General features: G+C 39.6%; 1 protein-coding gene across 3 annotated transcripts in view; it reads right to left on the bottom strand.

The window, feature by feature from the left end:
• Window positions 1-21,185, bottom strand: part of Fat1 (FAT atypical cadherin 1) — a 119,351-nt gene continuing 98,166 nt past the window's right edge. For 2 of the 3 annotated variants that reach the window (XM_070016342.1, XM_070016343.1), the window contains 14 exons: window positions 19,925-20,139; window positions 19,486-19,623; window positions 18,118-18,261; window positions 17,343-17,540; window positions 16,187-16,991; window positions 15,928-16,059; window positions 15,595-15,752; window positions 14,449-14,911; window positions 13,313-13,466; window positions 12,416-12,526; window positions 8,481-9,112; window positions 7,690-7,827; window positions 2,470-2,505; window positions 1-1,472 (listed from right to left, as the gene is read on the bottom strand). In XM_070016342.1, coding sequence (XP_069872443.1) covers window positions 841-1,472; window positions 2,470-2,505; window positions 7,690-7,827; window positions 8,481-9,112; window positions 12,416-12,526; window positions 13,313-13,466; window positions 14,449-14,911; window positions 15,595-15,752; window positions 15,928-16,059; window positions 16,187-16,991; window positions 17,343-17,540; window positions 18,118-18,261; window positions 19,486-19,623; window positions 19,925-20,139 — 3,956 coding nt within the window. In that variant the 3' untranslated portion in view covers window positions 1-840. The remainder of the gene's footprint in view (window positions 1,473-2,469; window positions 2,506-7,689; window positions 7,828-8,480; window positions 9,113-12,415; window positions 12,527-13,312; window positions 13,467-14,448; window positions 14,912-15,594; window positions 15,753-15,927; window positions 16,060-16,186; window positions 16,992-17,342; window positions 17,541-18,117; window positions 18,262-19,485; window positions 19,624-19,924; window positions 20,140-21,185) is intronic. The other variant, XM_070016344.1, reaches the window with a different exon arrangement.

Below are 21,185 nucleotides of genomic sequence, written 5' to 3'. Positions count from 1 at the left end.
TAAAGCTAAAGTATTTTATTAATAATTTATTGTCAGTAAGAAAGACTGGCTAACGGTAGTTTTCAGTAAAAACCTTTACAAGACCATTGCATCACAAATATACAGACACTATAAAAACTGTGTCATGGTGGTTTTGGTTCTAAACAGTTATGCAGAAGGTCCCCGTTACACTTTCCGATAATGAAAAATGCATATTATCCTAAAATACAGCAACCCACTTAAGACTTGTCCATGTATCAGATCTTCCCCATCCTATGTACAGCTAGAAATAATAACTACATTGAAATGTGTTAATGAAATGTCATACTTCAGTGGAACATATAATGAAACCCTGGTTATATTTAAAAAAAAAAAAAAAGAGTGCTAGGTAATGACACTAACACCATCAAAGTTCAGCCAAAAACAAACACAAAGTACCTTGAAAAATCTAGTTAAAACTGAAAAAAAAAATCATATCTGTACATAAAATTTACAAACAGGAGAGACAGGAGAATTAATCAAATCTACATAAATACATGAATCATGCTAAGGTGGTGACAGGACTGATTTTTCGTCTTACTATTTTAACACAGACAAACGTAAATACAAAAAGATGCTCAGAAATGGCACAGCCAACGAAGATCTCGTCCCATTACAGTAGGTCTAGGGGCTGGAAATGGCTAAGGTGTCAAGAGGTGCAGGATTCAGTGCAGCCATGCCCATGGGAACTCACTGAAAAAAAAAAAAAAAGAAAAAGAAAAAGAAAGAAAGCGCTCAATCACTGCTACAGAGAACAATGCAGGTCAGCGAGACCATCTCTAGGTTTGTTAAAGTCCAGGCACTTTGGGGGGAGTCTGAGCATCAGACTTGAGTATGCTGTTGGGAATCCAGTGGAGGAATGGTCACCTCTTCAAAGTGACTGTCGTCTCCGCTCTCATAGTCACTCATCATGACCTCAGACTCCACTTCACAGCACGCTGACACATCGGAGCAGGAAGCCGTGGATGCGTACACAGACATGGGCATGTTTTCTATAGCGGGGGCTTCAAAGTTTCTCTGATACCCTGGCGGGTAAGCAGGGGCAAGGGATTCTCTACAAGTACTATTCTCACTGGTGGCTTTTTTTTGCGGTTCAGACATATCGACGGGATAGAAATTGGGCAGGTACTGATTCAAGTTGAACCTCTGCCGATTTCTGGATGAAGAACCCAAGCTACCTGCAGCAGGCATGTCTCTGGGTGGGTGTATGGATTCAAACTGATCGCTGAATTCTGGGGGCAATGGTGGCAGTTCATCGGGTGCAGGGAAGTCTTCTGGTGGTGGGGGAAAGTCGCTTTCAATGTCGTAGCCTCCGGGGTAATAGTCGGTGTCGATGGTGTTTGGATCTGCTGAGTAGAGGGGTGTGTGCTCGTCAATCACCTCGTAATTGGGGAACTCCTGTATGTCTGGCAGGGGAACAGCTGGCATCCAATCTGATGTATCCCAGTGGTACCCTTGGTAGAAGAGGAAAGACATTTCAATGTATTTCTCCTAAGCTTTTTGCATCTTGGGGGGAGAAAAAAACAACTCCATGTATTAAAGACAAAAAGATGCCACAGTATTTATGCATTCATTCAAAGCTCATCACTTGGGAAACCCTTTATCTTCACCTGGAAGACAAGAGCCCCGCCCGGGTGCAGCTTTGAAGCTCGGGATGAACGGGGATCAATTTGTACACACGGTGCACTTGCAGTTTTAGTATACACTTAACATTCAAGACATGAAGAGACTTGTGAGTGAAGCAGGTTGTAGGCTTTAAACACATGCAGTTTTTCTGTACATAGGACTAGTCACCCTCAAGATTCCCTCAGTGATTAAGAACTCATCACTCTACACGAAGGAAGGCATTAGTACCATCTTAGGACATTCGTTGTGTCTTTTCAGAAAGGAAGAATCTCTATTGAATAAGATTATCAGACGCCAATCTCTACTACTTGTCATTAAATGATACGAAATAAGGCAAACTTTAAAGTAATAAAAGCAACCATTAACATGTTCAAATTTAGAAAAGGCGCATCCTTTGTAAGAATGTGGTACATGTGATATAAAAGATGTACTATTTTTCATTAATAAAACAATGCATGATCTTACTACGGCTACATATCAAACCATACCTCCAAATACACTTGAACAAGTGATGAAGAGTAATATAAGAGTAATATAAGAACCAAGGATCATTCTGGACTATATAAACTGCTGTGATTAAAAAAAAATAATACAACTCCCTAGTTAGGGATAGCCATTTCTTTTCTTTTTTATGTCTTCCTTCTTAGAAATCCTCTGGCATCTAGGAAAAGGTTAGCAGTGCATGCTTAGCATGCAGGGCTCAACAGTCAGGGACTTAGTTTCTGCTTCAAACACCAAGCAACCAAGTGAAGCAAGTCAGCACTGGGTCAGATCTTCACCAAGGACTTAGTGATAATCAATGAGCAACTGGCATGCATAAATCACCTCTTGATTTGCTGAGGTCAGGAGCAGCCAAAGATTCTTTTGGTGGCAGAGTAGAAAGAAAAGAAAACATCGGTAATTAAAATAGACAGGCGGCTAAAAAGCAATAAAGATAAGTACACAGTACCATGTAAGCTGTTTGTCAAGGCCCAGTCAGCCATGTACTTCTGTATGTACCCCATTATCTATACACATTCCACATGGCTGAGAAACTCACGAAGCACAAAGAAAACAGGATATGGAAAGAGGAAATAAAAAGCGATGATGACGAACCGAACACTCTGCTAGGAAACTCAAGTGCTATTGCTGCCACCGACAGTCTAAGTCTAGAAATGAACAAGTTTCTTTGGAATAAGGAAAATAAACTCTGCAGGTTCTCCTCAAACATAAACGAATCAGTCATTTCTGCAAAAATCTAAATACATCTCAAGCTACCGATAGCACATTATAATCTCAAAGGCATATTAAGTTCAGAGGAATTTCTGAACAAATTTTGTGTGAATTTAGGTAGGTAAAGCTGAAAACCTCTTCCAACCTATCCTCTGTGAAAATGATTTTTTTTTTTTGTTTAGGTCGTTCGTAGGGCTTGAACTCTGGACTTGGGTGCTGTCCCTGTGCTCTTCAGCTCAAAGTGAGTGCTCTACTGCTTGAGCCACAGTGCCACTTCCGGTTTTCTAGTGGTTTATTGGAGATAAGAGTCTCACGGAGTTTCCTGTCCGGGCTGGCTTTGAACTGTGATCCTCAGATCTCAGTCTCCTGAGTAGCTAGGATTACAGACCTGAGCCACCGGTACCCAGATTGTGAAAATGATTTTATATTTGTACAGTTCACTGCTACCCTCAGAGAAATTATAATTAGCATCACTTATTCTTTAGTCTTCTTTCCACAAATCTGTCATTGCAGTTGCTCTTTCTGGGCTTTTGTTTATATACAGAAGCTAGCATCACATCAAAGGAAGTGGTGTTAAGGCTCAGCATCATGAGTCACTTACCCTGGGCTAACTTCCCACTCTCTTTGAAACAAGGGTAACAATCCCTTAGATGAAGAGGAGGACTAGGTATTGCTTATTTAGGGAACAATAACAACAAAAAGAAACAAACAAAAACCCCATCAGATCTCTTTAGTAACTGGGCAGCTTGTCCCTGCTGCTTCTAGTCACATTCAGCAGGAAATTCCCCGCCCCCTTCCCAGCCCCACCTACATCTGAACAACATTCACATCCTTACAGAAAGGAACCCTGGAGCATTATGGTGATAATGCTGGTATACTCTTGATGGCCTCTTGAAGTTTGCCAGCTGTGATCTTTAGATGAGGACATCACAATCAATCCGGAACTTGCTAAAAAGAATTCTCAACACCCATCCCAGACCAGCTTCATCAGAGACTTGGCACAGGGAACAAGTCAATCAGCTCTAGCAAGTCCTCTAGATTCTCTGATTTACACTAGCCTGTAAAGTACTATCTTGTGTCATCCGCCTGTGATTACTCCAGTTTCAGTGCAGCAATGAAGGGCTGGTTTGATTTGTGCACCAATGAAGGGCTGGTTTGACTTGACATAAGTTAAGGGAAGTGGTCAATGCCTCTTCTTTTAGTCCTAATCAGAGAAAGCTTCACAGCAAACGACTTGCACTAAATTTCACCTTGAAAACCTACCTTCTATAGTCTTTGATCATACTCAGGAAGAAGGGGAACCAAAAGTCCAGAGTCAGTTTTAAGTAGTTATAAAAGCTTTTGGTATTAATTTTAATTATGTTCATATAAAGAGACTTCTATTATAATTCTTAAGAAGTTAAAACTACTCCAAAAGTCTTAGCATTATGTTACAGGAAGATAAGTTCTTGAGATCCTATAATTTATTTCTGATATCACTATTGATGAATAGAAAGTTAACGAAAGACATAAAAACATACATAGACATAATTTTGCAAAGCATCTGTGTTATGAATATACACATCTTCAAAATTACAGCTCAAAAATACGGGACCTCCCCAAGTCACAATCCATTTTAGAACATTATAACAGGTAAAACAAAACAAAACAAAACAAACAAAACATCAACTCCACAGTACTCCAGTGACCCAGTCATCATAAAACACAAACACAAAGCAAAACATTCATGACTATACCTTCATTATTCACCGTGTCAACTACAGCATTGACAAGGTGTATTACAGTCACTATGGAAGCTTGTAAAAAGGGACAAAAGGAGTGAATTAGGAAAATCCTTATTTAGAATACAATGTGCAAAAGAAAATTCTTCACATTATGCAAATTTCCCCTATAATTTAAAAATGTGACATGAATGCCTTATGATCATATTACTATGACTGACTTGAACTGCTAGCTATGTTACTTAGAGACTTTTTCTAATCAAGCTATATGTTAACAATGGAGCTGGGAAGGTGGATCAGTGGTACGCATGCATGAGGCCTTGGGCTCGGTTCCTCACTACCACATAAGTAGAAAAAGATGGAAGTGGCACTGTGGCTCAAGTGGTAGAGCCCTAGCCTCGAACTGAAGAGCTGAGGGACAGCGCCCAGGCCCAGAGTTCAGACCCCACGACCAACAAAATAAATAAAAAATAAAAATGTTAACAATTATCATTAAGGATCATATTGGAGCAAAACAAGTCTTAGGTCAACACATCATGTGCAGAAGACATCACATTTAAGAGCTTGTATACTACCCCAGAGGAAGGAAATTTAAGGAAATATATTTGCCTGTAAGAACAAACATGGTTTTGTCCATTGGTTCCAACCCCAAATTTGTCATTTTGTACATGCACTAAACAGATGGTAAGCTAACACATCAGCAATCTATCTGGCTGCTTCCTGTGTAAACACTGTTTTTATTTGCATATTATTTAAAAAGTGTGTCACGATAAGTGTGTATGCATTTGATGGGCAGAAGGAAGGCCCTCGTTGTCTATATCCTAATTTCATCCTCACCATGGGAACCTCTGAATCTGTTAGCACTCAGGGCATAAAGGATACTGATATAATTAGGCCTTAGGATGGGGGAGATGGAAAGATTTTCCTGCATTATCTAGGTGGGCTGAATGAGTTGATAAGACAACCATCCCTTCCATCTGTGTGTGGGACCTGGAGTGATGACTACAGGTAAATGGTCAATGACATGCAATGTTCTTTGCTGTTCCTGAAAGAGGATACAGCCATGAGCAAAAGAATGTGGGTGACTAGTGCACATTGGGAAAAGTAAGGAACAGATTCTTCCCCTACTTCCCAGAAAGGACTGTTGTCAGCGGCCACTTTGTCTTTAGTCTAGTGAGATACACAGTCCATTTCCAATCTAAGGTGAACCTAAAAACTGTTTGTACTATTTTATATTTTAAGTCCTTAATTCTGTGGTAAAGGTTTTCATAAAGGTTAGAAAACAAATAATAAAATATGAACTGCAGAATTTAAGTTTATGACTGATACTGATAAAAATGTGATCCTTAACTAAAATGTAAATACCACTGGCATATGTCTTTTCTCCACACTTTTAAAACTGGCAATTCATTTTCTTTTTTTCTTTCTTTCTTTTTTTTTTTTTTTTTTCCTGGCCGTGGGGCTTGAACTCTGGGCCTGGGCACTGTCCCTCAGCTCTTCAGCTCAAGCCTAGTGCTCTACTACTTGAGCCACAGCACCACTTCTGGTTTTCTGAGTGGTTTATTGGCGATAAGAGTCTTACAGTCTTTCCTGTTCAGGCTGGCTTTGAGCCACAATCCTCAGATCTCAGCCTCCTGAGTAGTTAGGATTACAGGCATGAGCCACCGGTGCCTGGCTGGCAATTCATTTTCATAACTAATGACCACAACTGAAGAGCACTTAAGAGTAATAAAGTATCAATAAAAAGGACTAGAAAAAAAGAAAAATAATGAAAAATTATTTATCCTTCCTTCCTTTCCTATTTTCTTCCCTTCTTCTTTTGTTCTCCCTTTCACTTTCTCATTTTGTATAGTTACTGGAGATTGAACTCAGCTGTACCTTAGCTTTTTTGTTCAAGCCTGATGCTCTGCCATTTGAGCCATACCTCTCTGTGAAAATGTGTTTATGAAGAACACTTAAAAGCCAAGGTATAAAGTACATAAATTAGCAATATAGACGTTTTAGAATTGAAACCAATGGAAGAAACAATCCTACTTTGTTACTGTTGGTTTAACAAGCAAAAATACATCCATTTATTCCATCACAAATGTAATATCATAAGTAACACTCTTGAAATTAGAAATGAATGGGATATACTTTGGCCATCTTTAATTTAGTAAGGGCTCTGTAATATTTTCTGAACTAGGTGACTTATGGACTACAGAGATGTAATCTATTATGAACTATATTATCCTAAGTGCTGGACAACATTACTATGGATCAGTGGATTATTTCTTTCCATCAAGAATATATAAACACATTAAATTTTTACCCAAGTTGAAAAACTATAATGAAGCGTACAAATTCTAAGATTCAAAAAGTTTTACTACAGATGGCCTTCACTGTATTACTGAACAATATTGATAATTTTCTGTACTGGTATGTATTCATAAGGCGAGCTGATCAGCACAATTTACCCTAGGGAAATTGGAAGAAGCTAACTGGTACCATCAATCCCCCTGCCAAACTTTCTTCATTAAAAATATAATCAAACTTACTAGCAATCTCTTAAACTGCGCTCTCAGTCAGTACGCTCTGATCCAAATGGGAGCTGGGGCCGCAGTGGGATTGAGGGAAGAGACAAATAAAACCTTGTAATACCAAAGGTGTGACGGAAATGGAACATTTCAGATCATTACAGCTCTTTTGTGTGTGTGTATTTGTGTGTGTTGTGCAGACAGAAAAGCTGTTACGAGAGTTTTTGGAAAATTTCTATAACATTTACTATGCTGCAAAAGAAAAAGCAACACCAGATTAGGCAATCAAATAAAAAATCTTCCAATTAATTATATATTCTTTCCTATTACTGACACATTGCAACAGTTAAAATAGCTATTCCTTAAAAAAATTTTTTTTCAGTGTTAAGTACTGAATCTTCTGCATGGTAGTGCTTAGGATATATTTAAAGTATTTTCCCCAGCTGATGTTCATGCAAATATTTCCAAGGCATGGTCGAAAAGTGTGGGATGTGGAACCCTCTGGAGATAACTATTTCATGTGTGTATTACATACGGCAACATGAACAGCACCACACACAGCAGACAGCTACTGCCCGGGACATACTGACACTCACCGTTGTCATCACAGGACTCAGACTGGAAGGAGCTCAGGGACTGCACTTCAGAAAGGCTCTCCCGGGCACTGTATGGCTGGGAAGGCTTTTCCTCTAATGGCTTCTTTGAAAGACAAGGATCGAGATCCACCACTTTAGCTAAAAGGAAGAGATGAAAAACATTGGGTTCCAAGTGGGTCAAGGGCTCTGGTTTCCTGCCTGAGACTTGATAAACTTAAAAGGAAAACAAAAAGATGACAACAACAACCACCACCAAATAAAACATCTTAAAACAACAGCAAAACAAGCCCAAAAAACTAAAAGGCCTACAAATATTCTTGGATATTCACAGAATAGAATTTTGCCATCAACTGGCCTGTGGATACCATCAGACAATAAAGGCTACTGAAATTTTTTTGTCTGAAAATAGCACATATACAGTTTCCTCTAAAACATTAAATAAATGCCAAGTCACTAATATGATAACTGCTACTTCCTCCAGCTATATTTCTTAATAATTCTAGCACGGAAATGCTCCCAAGTCATCGTTGAACACCTGTATCCATTATAAAAATGAAATGGATCTTTCCAGAATATTAATTGGAACATGACCAGATCCAAATTCTACATTAAAATGCCCAACAACCACTCCTGATATACAAGTTTCCAACTCATAAGCTTTTCAGATTCGGAACATTAGTTATCTGCATCCAATGACGCTGTTCTTCGCTTGAACCATCAATGGCATGCAGAACACTGCAATGTCCCTGTCTATCTCAGTAACATTCAAGTGAGGGCAGGGTGGCTCTTACTGTCATAGTCGAAGTCCCAATTTGGCTTCTGAATGGAGTCACTGTCAGAAGGAGAGTTGGAAGGAGGTGGGGGAGGCAGGTTGGGGGCCACGCTGCAGACAGCCACTGTTTTTCGGTGTCCATGCATAGACTCGGGGTTAAAAGTACTGAATTCTGGATGCTCTGGGATGGCAGATCCTTCAAAGGAGTTCCGGTCAAGATTGTTCCTGGAGTCACTTGGAATGCTTGGAGTGTAGGAAATGGGGCGGACAGGCACCTGGGGTGGTATGTCCGAGTAAATGTTCTTATTGAGCTTCGAATCGAAATAAGGTCTTTGCAAGAAAGCTGTAGTTTGTCCCAAGTGTTTGTCTTCCGGTTCAGCTTGGTGCTTCTTCTTCCGACTAATCATCTTGCGGCAGAGGACAAACACCACCACCAGTAAAAATATCCCTGCTATGAACACCACGATTCCTATTCCTTCGGCCAACCCGATATTCCACGGGGTGGACACATACTGATTGGGTGCAGCATCTTCGCAGTGTTTCCCTCTGTACTCATGGCTGCAGTTACAGTGATAGGAGCCATGCGTGTTCTCACAGAGTGCCCCGTTACGGCAAGGGTTTCCAACACACTCGTCAATGTCACTTTGACACCTGCCAAAATGACCGAGAATGAGGGAAAAATCTTCACAATGTATGTCAGACAATGCCAGAACCTATTATTCTCCAGAGCCTAGAGATTCTACTAAAACCCCTCCTTTATAAAGCAGGCCAAACCAAACCAAACCAAATTTGAAGAAACCTGAAAACCTATCAGCAAAAATAACTGGGACAGTCAGTGCTGGAGGTTCATGCCTATAAGCCTAAGGTACTGAGAAAGCTGAGAGTTTAGTCACTCTGGGCAAAAAAAATCTGTGAGATTCTTAACCTCCAATTAACCAGCAAAAAGACTAGAAATGGAAGTGTGTGGCTCAGGTGATAGAGTGCCAACTTAGAGTGAAAAATAGCCAAGCCAGAGTGTGAGTCTGTAAGTTCAATTCCCAGTGATGGCCTAAAAAAAAAAATCACTGTGAAATAAACAAAAACAAAAACAAAAAAACAAACAACCCTCCAAAAAACTTTTGTGGACTAATTAGTCACTTTGTTATATGCTCTGAATGTTTGGAAAACAAACATATCAATTATTGTTCTAGGATTCAACAGAATTCGCTACTAACCCCTCAGCCTAAACATCAGTTTGTTTCTAGTTGTTTCAGAAAAGTTTATCATTGAGATATTTGTCCTTTGATAAATCCATGCTGTAACTCTTCTGACAGAGTGCATTAAATCTGTAAGAATATGCTTCTGATTGGGAATGGTACATCCTATAAAACATGTGAATGGTTGGAAAACTCTTTTCCAATTTAAAATGGTATATCCTCTGTTGAAAACTTTCAGATGTATCTTACGCTTACAAAGCAGATCACAAGTCCTTTCTGCTTTCCCCAACAGGGGCATACAACATACTGTGACATCTCTCTGTCTCTCCTTCCTCCTTCAATCAACTGGATCTACTTACCATCCCACAGAGCCATCCCTCATCTTGCACAGTTCTGACCATGAATACAATTTTGTCAAATGTATGACATTATTCATTGATTAGCATTAGGGAAGTCAACTTTGTAAACTCAGGCTATGTAATGAATGGCATGATGCAGGATTATAATCCCACATGCAAAACTGCAAGAGATACCCTTCAACTTTGTACATTAGCCCAAGGAGGCTGATAGTGAAGGCTTATCAAAGTCACAACAGAGAACATGCATGGACTGATTTCTTCTGTAAACTGACTTGAAAACAAATAGGCTAATAGAAAGAGGCATTTGAAACTAAAAACTTGTCATCCATTGTATTTAAGATATAAGGATCACTTCTATGCCTCATTTCTGTTAAATGGAAAATTGTAATCACCTTTTAGGATTGAGATAAGAATTAAAAAAGATTCTGGTGCAGGGTGATATATAAGGATCTAGCTTTAGTTTTCTACATGTAGTTAACCAATTTTGCCAGCACCATTTACTGAATGGATCAAAGACCTTGAACTCAAAGCAGACACTCTGAAAACATTACAGGATGGAATAGGAGAAACCCTAGGTCTCCTTGGCTCAGGTCGAAATTTTCTGAATAGAGACCCGGAAGCACAACAAATCAAAGAAAGGTTGGACAAATGGGATTGCATAAGATTGCAGAGCTTCTGCAGGGCAAATGACATAGCTGGCAAGATCAATAGAAAACCCACCGATTGGGAGAAGATCTTTACTAGCCATACAACGGACAAGGGTCTCATATCTAAAATATACTTGGAACTCAAAAAATTAAACCACCCAACAACAAATCCTCAAAGAAACAACTGCCCAATAAATAAGTGGGCGAAAGACTTAAAGAGAAGCTTCTCTGAAGAAGAAAGAAGGATGGCCAATAGACACATGAAGAAATGTTCAACATCCCTAGCCATAAAAGAAATGCAAATCAAAACAACATTGAGATATCACCTCACTCCAGTTAGAACAGCAAAAATCAAGAACTCCAATAACAACAGATGCTGGAGGGGATGTGGACAGAAAGGAACCCTACTTCATTGTTGGTGGGAATGTAAACTTGTTCAACCACTTTGGAAAGCAGTATGGAGGTTCCTCAAAAGACTTCACATAGATCTCCCCTATGATCCAGCAATCCCACTTTTGGGCATTTACCCAAATGTTTACAAACAAGACCACACTAAAGCTACCAGCACAACTATGTTTATTGCAGCCTTATTTACCATAGCTAAGATATGGAACCAACCCAGATGCCCCTCAGTAGATGAATGGATCAAGAAAATGTGGTATATATACACAATGGAATTCTATGCCTCCATCAGAAAGAATGACATTTCCCCATTTGTTAGGAAATGGAAAGGTTTGGAAAAAATTATATTAAGTGAAGTAAGCCAGGCCCAAAGAAGCATAGGTCCCATGGTTTCCCTTATTTGCAATATCTAGTATAGGTATGAGTCAAGCGGAAAAGGTCAGATAATGTGATGCTAGGAAAATGAACCCTTAAATATGTATTTTAATGTTTTCGTTTCTTTCATGCATGTATTTCTAATGCATTTATAAGATTATTTCTTTGTTGCTTTGTATGTCCCTCCCTCACAGTGTAACCCCCGTTTTCACTATATTTGATGTCAGTATAACATGTGGAGTAGATGGGGACAAACAAGTCGTTTAAGGATTCAGGTGGACCTGTTGCAACAATGAGAAGTACAAAATGTCATGTCAAAACCAGCTTTACAATGCCGGTGTGGGGGGGGGAGGGGGGTATAATTGGGTGGGGGGAGGGGGGTAAAATTGGGTGGGGGGAGGGGGGAGGCGGGGAAGGGAAGTGAAGGGTAAACAAAGGAGGAGGCTGCAATCCTTGGTAAGAAATGTATCCATTATCCTGCCCATGTAATTGTAGCCCCTTTGTACAGTATGTTCTCAAATAAAATAAAATACAATTTAAAAAAAAAAAATAAAAAAAAAAAAAAAGAATTAAAAAAGATGAGAGATGTAGAAAGGTTTCTTAGGTGTTATATAGTTATAGCATATTAAAAAAAATAATTATCATTATTTTCAAAGTTGGCCTGGCACAATTTCACACTCACTGTGTTAGAAAATAAACTCACATATTGTTCAAGTGTTTTCTGCCTACCACAAAACCATGCATTCTTTTTCTATAAGTAATCCCTCTAAAGTAATATAGTAGGGATTTTCAGACATAATATTAATCTGCTTGATATTTTCTTTTATCTTAAAGAGGTGAAACCTAAGTGATAAAAATGCCAATGAGAATTACTAAATTCGAAAGCAATGTTGTCTGAATTAATGAAGTACTGCTGTGTCAGCTAATGAATATAATATTAAGAGGCAAATATAAATCCTGAAAGAAAACATTTACCTTTCTCCCCTAAATCCTGAATCGCACTGGCAAACAGCACCATCCAAACTGTCAAAACATGTTCCGCCATTTTTACAAGGCTCATCCTTGCAATAGGGACTCAGTTGGCACCTGGTAATAAGGAGAAAGCATGCATGAACTAAGTGAAGAACACATATGCTTTACAAGCATGTTTAAAAAATTCAAACAAGCCTTCAGTGGCTCAAGCCTTTACTCCTGGCTGAAAGAACTCTTTTAAGAAAGCTTAGGCTGATCAAATTTTAGGCCAGCTTGGGAAAAGAAAAAAAAAAAATTTCATGATCCCCAACTCAACCACTATGAGGTGCAGTGCAGCATGTCTGTCATTCCAGATATGTGGAAGGTGAGATTGAGAGGATTACGGTTACAGGCTACTCAGACACTAAAGTCCACAGGGCTCCCTCAACTGAAGAAGCTGAGAGTGGTAGGAGCATAAAGTTAAAAGTAGGAGGATAGCAGTCTAAGCACACACTGGGCAGGAAGTGAGACCCTATCACACAAACATTCAGGGCAAACAAACAGCTGGAGGTGCTTGCTGATCAGAGCTAGAGTGTCAAGCAAGCCCAAGGCCTTGAGTTCCAATGTCAGTACAAACAAAAACAAACAAAACACAATCAATGCTAGAACGTGGCTCACGCCTATAATCCGAGATCTCAGGAGGCTGAGATCTGAGGATTGAGGTTCAAAGCCAGCCTGGGCAGAAAAGTCTGTGAGACTCATCTCCAATAAGCCACCAGAAAACGTGGAAGTGGTGCCGTGACTCAAGTGGTAGAGCACTAGCCTTGAGCTGAAGAGCTGAGGGACAGCACCCAGGCCCAGAGTTTAAGCCCCACAACTGACAAAAAAAAAGAACGTACCGTGAAAGAAAACTCCACATACCTCTGTCCAGTATATAGTCCTCTACATTGGCAGACGAAGTCTCCGTTGTCTACGACGCAGGTGCCACCATAGAGGCAGGGGTTGGAAGAACAGGGGTTGACGCTCACCTCACAGTATGTCCCTATGTACAGGGCACTGCACTTGCAATAATAACCTACACATGAGCAAAAGAGAACAGTGTCTAATCCTAAAGAGTCATGTATTACCTTTATGTTGAAGAGAAGACATATACACACTTTCTGAGGGAGATGACAGAAAACCGAGTCTTTTGAATCTCACTTAATTAAAATATTATTTTATAAGTTTACTCTACCATTCACATCAAGTTCTATTTATTAAGCGTATGATGGCTGTCATTTTCCCTATGTTTTATCACTTCTAAATGATCCGACAAGAATTAAGGATACAGAAATACCCAAGAATCCTAGAATGCTAAGGGTGTCACAACTGACAGATCTGGAAACACTTCAGCAGGGGTTCAAGGCCTAGAAAATCTCTATGGCTAACAAGACTCTAGCAGACCCTCTGTGCAGAGCCATCAGATAAAGGACAATACCAAGAACTGAGCAGAAAGAAGTGAAGCTATTTCTAAGTTCCTAAGTTAATGTCTATAGAATTGGAAGATGCATTTCGAGTTAGCTGTGCTTGGCCTGTAACTACTGGCAAAGGGCAAGGCATGTATAGAAATGCAGTTCTGCTCAAGCATCCAAAATATTACTGCAGCTCAGCAGTCAGAGAAACTGTTCTCTTGCATCTAGCTCCTGGGAACAATTCTAAGCCCAGTTCTGCTCTGCTGTGTTCTAACATATACTGCTCAATCTGGATGGCACTGTCTGTATTGTCTATACTATCTGACTATACGTGTGTGTGTGTGTGTGTGTGTGTGTGTGTGTGTGTGTGTATGTGTGTGTGTGTGTGTGTGTGTGTGTACAGGGAGATTACGGTTACATAAGTAATGATTACATTTCATTTTGAACTTTACAACTTGGGGGAGGAGGGAGGGTAAAGTGGGAGAAAATGAGGGAGGGGTGACAATATTAATTGAATAAAAGGAGATTAAACAAAAATATGTGGGAACTTTTCCTTAAATGTATACATGTGCAACCTTTTGAAGACTAGAATGTTACCAGGCCTACCTCCCGTAGGTGATGGATTGCAAACGCCTCCATTCTGACAGGGGTTGCTTGAGCAGTCTTCCGTAGCTGTTAGCAAGCAGCCAGGAGATATATCCACCGACTCTTCCATGTGTGCATAGCTTCTTGGCTTGCTATTTAAAGGCAGCTCCTGTCCATTCAAATAAATGGAGTCCATACAGCCCCTGAAACCATTACCAACTTGCGGGCTTCTTCCATGCCTTGTTCCTTGTTGACGGATGTGCCCCCCAAAGAACACATAGTTATCCAGGTTCAGGGTTTTTAGAGTCCCTGGGGCTGTGCCTGATGCAGTGTGGACTTGGTCTAGAACCAATCTAGCATAGTTTCCATTCACTTCAAGAGCCACTGTGTGCCACTGCCCATCATTGACTTGGATGCTTTGAACAGAGACAATGCCAGGGCCACTTCCACAGTCAAATTTGTACTGCAGTCTTCCATTATGAATCTATAAGGAAAAAACAAAACAAAACACAATGCTTTTCTAGAACTAACTCTGGTCTCTGACCAAGAATCTATAAGAGGTGTGTCTGGCAAATGAAAGTAAATTCAAATGACAAATGCACATCAAACTGCATCATGAGAATGATTGTTAAATAAACACACACCTCTATATACATTTTCACAAATATTACATATTAAAATATTAAATATATTAAATATTAAAAGCAGTAAAAGTCAAAACTCAGTAAGTGGGCATAATACCCATCATTTTAAATATATGTAGGATACTTCCTCTGTAAATTTAAAATATCAGTAAAATGGAAAAACTAGAGATTATAAATGCTTATAAAACACTGAAATGAATGTCTGTGCAAAGCAAAAGAATCTTTCATCCCACAAAGTATATCAAAGAATTCTTTGAAATGTACAACTTATCTGTCCATCTTGCTTTACTCACCTTTTCAAACTGACAATCAGAATGTAAAATGGAATTGATAGTTTTCTAAGTTTGCTCCAACTGTAGGTGCTAATTGCTTATGCTTGTAATTCTAGCTACCCAATCACAATTCAAAGCCAGTGTGGGCAGCAAAGTCCACAAGATTCTTATTGTCAATTAACCACTGAAAAGCTGGAGGTGTGAATCAAGTGATAGGGCAACAACCTTCGGCAAAAATGCCAAATACATACCTCCAAGATACTGTAGTCGGTTCCCCGAGCATACATTACAACTGCATGGGTTGAATAGGTTCTCAGCCTCATTGTCAATTTCATCTCTAACTTGTTTTCATTTTCCATCAGACGGTATTTCACAAAGCTGTTTCCAGTAAATGTTATAGATGAACTCCCTGTGAATCACAAAGAGGAAGACTTAGTTGCTACTGTCAGTGTCTATTCATCTCTATGTTTGACTCATCGTAATACATGCATTTTACATTATCTTTTGATTCCAGTGAAAAATACGTAAGAAATTTGGACAGTGATTCTTTAAAATAAAATTGTGCTTTGTCGCTGCACTCTTACCTGGGCACTGTGCCAGTCTGCCGCCAGGACACACACAGGTGTACGCCTCTTCTCTGGGGTCAGCAACGCATTCAGAGCCTGCGGGGCATGGGTTCCCATCACACCCATGGTGGACAGGTGGGCATTTTCCCTCTTTATTTTAAAATAAGAGGGGACAGAGAAACAGGAACATTTTAAAAAAAGGAAAGATCTCTACAGAGATTAAAATCCAAGTAAAATACTCCTTTCACCCTCATTTTAATATATTCATGTATAGTACCTGTGCAGAGACACACAGCTGTCCTGTGGTGGCGGGGAGTCACAAAACTCAGCCTGGCTGTGCTGTGCGTCGACATAACGTTTTCATCCACTGATACCTTTTCATCACAGAACCTCCATGGGCAATCCAGTCCCGCACAGAGCTTGTGAAATACATCCAGTATCCTAACCCCTATGATTTCCTCAATATCAGTCACAGAAGAATTAATCTTGTGTAGGAGTTGTTTTGTGGAAAGCTGGGCGCTGCTACCTGATTTCTCTACAAAAAGTAAGACATCCAGATGTGGATGTGGTTCAGAGGGCTGCAAACTCACGATCTGTACGTCGGTCCTCCTCACACCCAGGATGTTCCGCAGAGCTCGCTGGAAGTTGCGCCAGTAGTCACCAACAAACTCCTCTGGTGTGAGATTGGCAAAGCGAATAGCGATGGTGTGGTTCAGCATGTCCTGTGTCATCTGTCTGACATGCACTGTGATGTCTGCCATGGTGGTGAACTTCCCATCGGTTACACTGACGTTAAGAAGGTACTGCCCTATGTCTAGCTTTTTGTGTGCGATCAGCTTACCCCCGGTGCTGGAAACAGAGAACAGGTTGTCCATCTGGGGATCGAGACTATAGGTTAAGGTGTCATACACATCTTGGTCTGTTGCGTGGATCTTCCCAATGACACCACCTGAGTATTCCTCTCCAGAAGCAGTAATAAAAATCTCTAGTGGCAAAATCGCAGGAGGATGGACGCTTTCCTCAATGACTCTAATGTCAATATGTGCCAGAGATGACAGTGGAGGTTTTCCATTATCTGTCACCTATGAGAAGAGTCAGCATTGTCTTTGTTAATAAAAACATGTTCATTTTGTTCAGGTTATACAAACTTACCAACTGTTAAATACTCATTTCTCTATATGGGAGGCCTAATACGAAGGAAGAAAACAAATAACCCTCATAGACCTTTTACTAATTCATACCAAAGCTCATCTCATCACTCCTACAAGTAATGTCACAAATGTCTCAGCAAGGTGACAAAATGAAGGTGTGCAAATACAGAGGCCATACCCACATACATTTCCGTTTGTTCCAAAAATGTAAGGTAACTATAAAAAGCGAAAAAGCTCTTCTCTGTGGGTCTACAACAAAATGGTAACGTAAGCCATTGCTACCTTAACATGCAGAAAGTAATGATCCTTAGCTTTCCTCTTGATGGCAGCTGCTGTCTGGAGGACTCCTTGCTGGTTCACTTCAAAGGCTCGGTCTTCATTCCCACTCACAATGGTAAAGAAAAAGGGTGGGCCGTTGTGAGAAGAATCTCTGTCAGTCACCACTAGCTGCAGCACACTGAAACCCACTGGCTTGTTTTCCTGCACCGAAATTTAAAAACCAGAGCAAAAAAAAGAAAATCTTTCAAAACAATCAAGTTAATACGTTTTGGGATCTTTTACAATATAAAATATACATGGGATCTTTTACAATATAAAATATACAAGCACAGCTTTCTTGCTGATCTACGTGCAAGGAAGAGGAGGAAGTATGGTGGAGGGACATGGAAGGTGGTGGGGAGAGGGTGGGAGGAAGGGAGCTGGGACAGGGAATGTATTTGAGAGGAAAGAATGGGAAGGGTGGAGAAGCAGCAGACTCAGAAGCCTAGGGGTGAAGAGGTAGAAAAAAAATGGGGTTATGGTAGAAATGGGGAAAGAAGAAGAGCAAGGGAATCAACAGCAGAAGGGATGATTATGAGAACAAAAAGAGGACAGAGAATGATGGCAACAACTCAAAAATGTTCATCTTTCAGCATAAGCAAAGACTCCTCTAATTTTATTTTTCCTATTTTTCTGAAACATAGTCTTCTGAAGGGAAAGGTATTTCAAACGAGCTACTAAGTTCAATGACAGCTCATTTCAAGAATTCTTCCTGAAGCCTTTACCACACCACGCTCACCTGGATGATTACACTATAGTTTCCCTTGGAGAAGATGGGAGGATTATCATTGACATCAGACACATCGATGTTCACAGTGGTTGTGTTGACTCTGGGAGGACTGCCATTATCAGAAGCTTGAACTGTGAGTGTGTAACCTGAAATCTTTTCAGGGAGAAGACAGAGAATGCATTATTATTTTCACAGAACCAATGAACCAGGATTAACTGCCAAGACTTACTGAACTCTGTCAAGATAATTCTCTACACTGCAAATGAGTGCACTGCAAGTAATACGTACTTTTTCAACAGAAAAAGTTACCCAAAATGATCAGATTCTCCACTGTTTCTCCAAAAGGTCTTATTAAAGTGTTTTATTGCTAAAAAAAAAACAAAAAAAAAACCAAAAAAAAACTTGCAGTTCTTTTATAGAACTAATACAGACAAGTAATACAAATGGGTAGGAAAAAGTGTTAACATAACTCAAATGCCACTGCTTCAGTAATAACACAGAAGGCAGCCTTCCCTAGGGGCCAAATCTTGCTATTAGTCAGAAATACACAGCCATGAGCTGTCTCTCACCTTTGAGTGCTGACTCATTTCCAATACCTGAGGCCATGCCAGATCACTCTCTTCCTCAATTTCACACATGGATTGTGCTTAGCTCTCTAAATCCCTCAAGATAATTTCTGTGACCTCCTACAAGAGGAATCCAGCTTTTTTTCTTAGGATTCCTGTTAAGCTCTTTCTTCCAAAGTAAGTGGTGAAAGCAGCCAGAAATCTAACTCCCTCAGTAATATTCTGCAGAACATTAGTTCTGCAAGAATGCTCCACTCAACTAAAAAAGGGGCTGCCAGAGCAAATTAGCTAGAATAAAACCACTGGCTAATTCCTCTATCTCACAGTGGAAACAAGTATATTAAAGGACCTGGGTTTAGTTTTTATTTTTATTTTTTAAATAACTATGTGTTATGGTACACGCCTATAATCCCAAAACTAAGTAGGTTGAGGGATGAGACTCTCAAGTTGAAGACCCGTTTAGACTTTACAGTAAGAATCTGTTTCAAACGAACAAGGAAAACAAACCAAACCAAACCAACCCCCCCCCCCAATTTAAAAAACAATCCAAATTTTCCCATGCCTAACTGTCATGCTTCCTAAACTCTTGGAAAACTCCTCTTCAAAAATCATAGGTCAGGAAAAACAAAACAAAAAACCCTGAGAATCAAATTGCATTTTAAATATTTACATCCTTGCTTATCAGTTCCTGAGAAGAAGGCTAGTTCTGTTTGTTTTGGTATTTTACGTTCTGCCCAGCAGATACGAACACAAGGTATTTGTTTATTGATTGGTAATTTGTATACAACTTAAACCGAAGTCTTTCACTTACAGTTTCCCGGTCAAGAGATTTGGTAACTTTCACTTCTCCCCTGACAGGGTCAATTGTAAAAGGGCTTCCTTGGTTGCCGTCTATGATGGAGTAGTGGATGTGGCTGTTTGAAGGTCCATCAGCATCATCAGCCACAACCTAGAAAATATCACTCTGTTTAGGAGAGAGCTAAAGAAAGAACAACTGTCTATAAAAGGGGCCATATAACGAAGCTAAGGACAGCCACTCTAATAGCCTAACAAAAAACTTTGGTTCTGTGGTGCTAGCGATTGCACTCATAGCCTCCTGTATGGTAGGTAAGTACTCTAACATAAGCTACATACCGACATCTTAGGTAGCTCTAACGATATTTTCAAATAGAGCTACTATGAAACTGGACTGACTTTACTAACAGTTACAATAAAGGTCTAGAAGAAAGCAGTAGAGAGAAATGATTCACCGTAATGACAGGCTGCTCAAGAACAGCATCTTCACTGATGACCGTCGTGTAGGTGTCTTGGCTGAACACTGGGGTGTTGTCATTGATGTCGGTGACATTAATGTTCACAGTTGCCAGATCGCTTAGTGAAGGCGTGCCTCCATCTGTGGCTTCTATGGTCAGGTAGTACTCATGGGAGCTTTCATAATCCAGATTCTCAATGATAAATATGGCACCTGCAGATAGCACCAAAATTACTTCCAGGACGTTATAATTCCATGACCTTCTCTTATTTTCATTTAACAGATAACATTGTTAAACAAAAATAGTTTCCATTATAGCAAGGTTTACCATTTATGTGTTTTTTGATTTCCAAGTCTATCAAATAAACAATTATGAAGTTACCAACCTCTAGATCTTTCATTTCTCTTAATTATTTTTCTGATACTGACTGTGATATTTAAGCTGCTTTCCATTCAATGCAACTCATAATAAACATAATAAAAATTTTAAAACATTCGATTCTGTGCTTTTCTATTTCCTTATTGTATTGAATCATTAAAAATTGCTTTTGGAGTTCTAAAAGTAACCATTTTATGATAGGGACTAAAAATACATTTTGAAACAGCATTATCACACACCTATTTATCACAAATGGCCACACACAAGTAAGTAGTTTGAAAGGGCAATGTCTTACAATGCCCTAAGACTTAATAGCTATTCTAGACCACTGGCTGATAAGGCCCCATGCAGTGTGTATGCAACAGGAGTCAAGAAGTGTCTCTGACTTTAGACCTTGCTGGTGGTGTTGTTGAGTGATTCAAACTACTTCAATGATTATGTGTCACCTGCTCAGTAAGGAAGACAGCACAATGAATATCAGATGCTTACTATAGAAACTAAGAGCTCAGAAGTTCAAAAGATGTTTCCACTTGGGAGGCTATTTCACATGCCTTTGACAGTGGGGATAAAAGAAGTAGTTACTCAAGGTCATCTATTATCAGGCATTCTTATCTCTACTAATGTGGGACACTTACATCATCTCTAAACTATTAGAATGTGATAATTCAGCTTTCTATTTTAAGATAATGTGCTTTGTAGCTTATAATGGCTATGTCAGAAAACTATTTTACTAAGTTGAACCAACCCCATTTGGAAACAACAGAAAAAGAACATGGGTTTTATCTTTCAAGATTTCCACTCATTACTTTGCTTTGGGTAAGGTGCCAAACCAACTCTGCGGTTTGGGTGGAGGAAGGCTCCTATTATTTACATAGTAGGT

Source organism: Dipodomys merriami, unplaced genomic scaffold (assembly GCF_024711535.1).
Source record: "Dipodomys merriami isolate MVZ:Mamm:240054 unplaced genomic scaffold, mDipMer1.0.p SCAF_12, whole genome shotgun sequence".
Taxonomy (NCBI): Eukaryota; Metazoa; Chordata; class Mammalia; order Rodentia; family Heteromyidae; genus Dipodomys; species Dipodomys merriami.
Note: the sequence above shows the minus strand (reverse complement) of the source record. Positions and strands in the feature narration are given on the sequence as shown.